Source organism: Tachysurus vachellii, chromosome 2 (genome assembly GCF_030014155.1).
Source record: "Tachysurus vachellii isolate PV-2020 chromosome 2, HZAU_Pvac_v1, whole genome shotgun sequence".
Taxonomy (NCBI): Eukaryota; Metazoa; Chordata; class Actinopteri; order Siluriformes; family Bagridae; genus Tachysurus; species Tachysurus vachellii.
In genome coordinates this window covers 1020880-1026430 of record NC_083461.1, presented here as the reverse complement: position 1 = coordinate 1026430, position 5551 = coordinate 1020880, and the positions used below count along the sequence as shown (strand labels likewise).

The window sequence follows — 5551 nt, the reverse complement described above, 5'->3', positions numbered from 1 at the left end:
TGTTTACTGTTACAGAGCAGATAGAGACCTACAGATCAGTGTGTTTACTCATTACTGTGTTACAGAGCAGATATCAGTGTGTTTACTTACTTAATTGTACCATCTCTGTTTATCACATGTTCACTCAAACCCATGCTAACTGTCTGTCTGTAATATTAGCCTGGGACAAAGCCTCGTGAGGTGGAGTTACTGGAGATGGTGTCCAAGCCTCCTCGCTGTGAGTATGTGGTGGAGCTGCTGGAGTGGCTCGACGTGTCCACTTCTTTTATCTTGGTTCTGGAGAGACCGAGTCCCTGCATTGACCTCCGTGGATTCCTTCAAATGAACAAGAATAATCTTCTCTCTGAACACGAGGTTCGAGAGATCATGTGGCAGGTGCTTCTGGCTGCTAGTCACTGCACTGACCGCAACGTTTTTCATGGAGACCTCCAGTCCAAGAACTTTCTGTTGAATACAGACACGATGAAGGTGAAGCTGATAGACTTCGGATGTGGGTATTTGGTGTCAGATTTCTACACGAGCGGTACAGGTGAGTTCAGTGGAGATTTAATCAAAGCGGGTGCACTAGAAGTTCTGTGTGTTATGGGACTGCCGTCTTTTTGTCTTTAGGACATATTACTAGCCTCTGGAGTCTGGGTTTGCTCATGGTGGAGTTGATCTGTGGAACCATTAACTTTGACTCTACAGATCAGATGATTAACAGGTGTTCACAGCTTGTTTCTGCAGGTGAGCAAATCCTTCCATTTTGTTGAATAAATTTAGAACATTTAGCATCACAAAGTGATTTTTTTTTGTGAAATATTATTTTGATCTGAATCTCTGTCTTCTAACTGCAGAGTGCATCAAACTGTTAACAATGTTCCTGAAAAAAAACACAAACGCTCCAACTTATAAAGAAATCATGAGGCACAGTTGGTTTAAAAAGAGACACAGTCCAGGTGAGAGAACAGAACAGACATCAGACGTGTTCATTCTAGACGTCAGAAATTAGTGCTGATGTTTTTACCGTATATTATTTATTATTTCAGAATTACATTAAGAACATGTCATTATGCTAAAGATAAAAGTGTAAAATTAGGAAATACTGATCCGGTTTCCCGTCTATTTTAATATCTAGCTGTTTTTGTTGTTGTTGTTTTTTTTAGTTTCTCAGGCTCCGCCTTCAAAACAAACAAAATCCAGAAAATAAAAAACATAAAAACAAAATGGTGTTTGATCACGCTCCGCCCGCCTCACCCTGCCCCTGCCCACCTCACCCTGCCCCCGCCCACCTCGCCCTGCCGCCGCCCTGCCCCCGCCCCACCCCCATACACTCCCACCTCTCAACCCCATCAGACCTTCTGACCTCCTGTGGTCAGTAGCGTCCTCCAGTCGCGCACTTTAAAAGCTTCCAGAAAGCATTACTGGCATCAGCAGAAGTTCTCAGGTCAGCAGCAGAATTGTGTTTCAGAGCCACTACTGGTCCAGTTAGACTTTATAGCTTACAGCGGTGGAAGTCTGAGATTTATAATAATGATCTGATCTCCCCTTCAGTCACAGCTCGGAGCCTTGGTGTAACCATGGACCATCAACTGTCCTTTTCCTCACAAGTTGTTAATGTGACTCGCTCATGTTGGTTCCTTCTCTATAACATCAGAAGGACTTGGCCATTTTTGTCCACACAGGCTGCTCAGGTACTTGTTCAGTTTCTTGTCATCTCAACACTGCACTACAGCTCTCTCTTTCAGGTCTACATATGTGACTTGCCTTCAACCTGCCTAAGTTCTCCACACCACCACACTGCTGTGTTCCTCCACTGGCTCCTGTAGCTGAACACATCAGATTCAAACACTGATGATTGTCTACAAAGCCAAAAATGGACCATCTCCCTCTTACCTCAAAGCCCTCATCACTCCTCACATTGCACCTCACACCCTCAGATCTACAGCACTGCTCCACTGGTCCCACAATCTCTCAGGGTAAGAGGCAAGTTTACTACAAGACAGAGATGGGGGACCCGAGTCATATGACGACTCGAGTCAGACTTAAGTTGCAAATTTGAGACTTGAGACTTGCTTGACAAATATTAAAAAAGACTCGACTTGACTTTGACTTGACATTCATGACTTGAGACTTACTTGTGACTTGCACATGTGTGACTTACTCCCACCTCTGCTACAAGACTCTTTTCTGTTCTACACCGAGGTGGTGGAATGAACTTCCCCTAGAGGTCCGGACAGCTGAGTCACTGACTGTCTTCAAATGACGGTTTTAGACCTACTTATTCATGAAATACTGCAAGTACTTTATCCCCTGCTTGATGTATGTGTGTAGTTAAAAAACCAATTTGAACAGTGTTTTAGTCTCATGTTATCTTAAGTCTGTAAACTAGTGACCAGAGTTAACGTATTCAATGATAGAGACTTAAGCATGTTTATACGTCGCTCTTTGCACATGCTGTCTTTCACATTTCACATTTCAGTTGATTGCTGTTTTGCACAATACATTACAATACTAATATTTCTGCAAATGTACTATAGAACATACAGTATGTACACTGGTCAGTTCTGCTTTTGTGTATTCTTTCTCTGCAATTCTGTATTTGTCCTGCACTGTCTTCTTGTCTCATGTCTCACACTGTGTACACCAGGTTGTACAGATACACTTTATGTGTGTAGGACTAATTTACTTCAGTCCTTATCTCTGTGCTGTTCTATGTAGATCCCTGGTCCTGGAGGAACGTTGTCTCATGTCACTGTGTACTGTGTCACATATACAGGGAGTGCAGAATTATTAGGGAAGTTGTATTTTTGAGGATTAATTTTATTATTGAACAACCACCATGTTCTCAATGAACCCAAAAAACTCATTAATAGCAAAGCTGAATATTTTTGGAAGTAGTTTTTAGTTTGTTTGTAGTTTTAGCTATTTTAGGAGGATATCTGTGTGTGCAGGTGACTATTACTGTGCATAATTATTAGGCAACTTAACAAAAAACAAATATATACCCATTTCAATTATTTATTTTCACCAGTGAAACCAATATTACATCTCAACATTCACTAATATACATTTCTGACATTCAAAAACAAAACAAAAACAAATCAGTGACCAATATAGCCACCTTTCTTTGCAAGGACACTCAAAAGCCTGCCATCCATGGATTCTGTCAGTGTTTTGATCTGTTCACCGTCAACATTGCGTGCAGCAGCAACCACAGCCTCCCAGACACTCTTCAGAGAGGTGTACTGTTTTCCCTCCTTGTAAATCTCACATTTGATGATGGACCACAGGTTCTCTATGGGGTTCAGATCAGGTGAACAAGGAGGCCATGTCATTAGTTTTTCTTCTTTTAGACCCTTTCTTGCCAGCCACGCTGTGGAGTACTTGGACGCGTGTGATGGAGCATTGTCCTGCATGAAAATCATGTTTTTCTTGAAGGATGCAGACTTCTTCCTGTACCACTGCTTGAAGAAGGTGTCTTCCAGAAACTGGCAGTAGGACTGGGAGTTGAGCTTGACCCCATCCTCAACCCGAAAAGGCCCCACAAGCTCATCTTTGATGATACCAGCCCAAACCAGTACTCCACCTCCACCTTGCTGGCGTCTCAGTCGGACTGGAGCTCTCTGCCCTTTACCGATCCAGCCACGAGCCCATCCATCTGGCCCATCAAGACTCACTCTCATTTCATCAGTCCATAAAACCTTAGAAAAATCAGTCTTCAGATATTTCTTGGCCCAGTCTTGACGTTTCAGCTTGTGTGTCTTGTTCAGTGGTGGTCGTTTTTCAGCCTTTCTTACCTTGGCCATGTCTCTGAGTATTGCACACCTTGTGCTTTTGGGCACTCCAGTGATGTTGCAGCTCTGAAATATGGCAAAACTGGTGGCAAGTGGCATCTTGGCAGCTGCACGCTTGACTTTTCTCAGTTCATGGGCAGTTATTTTGCGCCTTGGTTTTTCCACACGCTTCTTGCGACCCTGTTGACTATTTTGAATGAAACGCTTGATTGTTCGATGATCACGCTTCAGAAGCTTGGCAATTTTAAGAGTGCTGCATCCCTCTGCAAGATATCTCACTATTTTTGACTTTTCGGAGCCTGTCAAGTCCTTCTTTTGACCCATTTTGCCAAAGGAAAGGAAGTTGCCTAATAATTATGCACACCTGATATAGGGTGTAGATGTCATTAGACCACACCCCTTCTCATTACAGAGATGCACATCACCTAATATGCTTAATTGGTTGTAGGCTTTCGAGCCTATACAGCTTGGAGTAAGACAACATGCATAAAGAGGATGATGTGGTCAAAATACTCATTTGCCTAATAATTCTGCACTCCCTGTATATAGTGTAAATGACAATAAAAGCTTCCTGACTTGACTTGAATGAGAGTCTGCCAAATACTATAAATGTAAATGTATAATCAAACTCTCTGCCAAATAAAGTAAACAGTCATTCTGATTCACTCAGTGGAACCACAACATCAGGAGGTCACGGTAGAACATCGGAGTTAAAAATGAACGACTGAAGGTGAAGTGACGTAAGAATCTGAAACAGTAAACCGAATCTTCTAGAGAACTTGAACCTCTGACACTCAGACAATCTGGTAATCAGACACTCACTTAAACAATCAGATACTGAGATCATGAGACACTCAGATAATCAGACACTCAGTGACACAATAACATTAACAGAAAACAAATGTACTTTAAATGTTCTAAACATCTGAACACTACAATTAAAACTTAGTTCTGATTTAAATTATATCTTCCATTTTTATTTTCTTTTGTCTTCAGGCACCAAACTGAAAAACATTATAAACCAGAAGAACCTCCACATATCTGTATTGTTTCCCTGTGACTAAATGGTGCATACTTTGTGTTTATTCTGTATTTCTTTAGACTTGTCCTTAACTTGCGCTGTTGTGTGTGAGAATCTTCAGGATCTTCAGGATCGAGTGAAACAAAATATTTTCCTCATGAATAAAAAAACAGACGTGTTTAACGACAGCCAACTTTATTGTTGTTGAAATTAAAATCATGTTCATGACATTTCATTTCCATCTTCATTACAATAGCATGTGAGGATGGAAAATCAAACCAACATTTCTTATTACAAAAAAAACATTAAAAAAGAATGCGGACGATCTGATCGCAGCAAATATTCAGGACTGGATTTTCACTCGTTCTAAACCTCACTGTTAGACACACGATCACAGGAAAAAATAACAACAGTTCACTTGAAGCTGGCTGGTTTTACATGTTTCTTTCTTGCTGACTCAAGCTAACAGTCTGTTTAGGAAGTAACCAGCCGTGAGCAATTAGCAGGAGAAACAGGAGAGGAACGTGTAGAGGAACCTCACTGACCCAGTGATCTTTAAATATTTAGAAGATATTCTCTAAAATCTGCATGGAAAAATGTTAGTATCAAAATGTCTCATCATTTAGCATCTACTGTAAGTAAATCATCTGAATTAGCATGCTAGTCGTTTTAGTAGTTCCCTAACAGTAGAAGCTGTATCATCATCTTCATGGCTGCCACTTCTTGATCTAGTGAGTTTAATCATCTGTTTGGT

At 41.1% G+C, this 5551-nt stretch overlaps 1 protein-coding gene across 1 annotated transcript in view; it reads left to right on the top strand.

The window, feature by feature from the left end:
- The window catches only part of LOC132842044 (uncharacterized), a 4544-nt gene extending 3260 nt beyond the window's left edge, over positions 1 to 1284 (top strand). The window contains exons 9-12 of the mRNA XM_060864752.1: positions 160 to 529; positions 610 to 726; positions 837 to 938; positions 1146 to 1284. Coding sequence (XP_060720735.1) covers positions 160 to 529; positions 610 to 726; positions 837 to 938; positions 1146 to 1189 — 633 coding nt within the window. The 3' untranslated portion in view covers positions 1190 to 1284. The remainder of the gene's footprint in view (positions 1 to 159; positions 530 to 609; positions 727 to 836; positions 939 to 1145) is intronic.
- The last annotated feature ends 4267 nt before the right edge of the window (positions 1285 to 5551 follow it).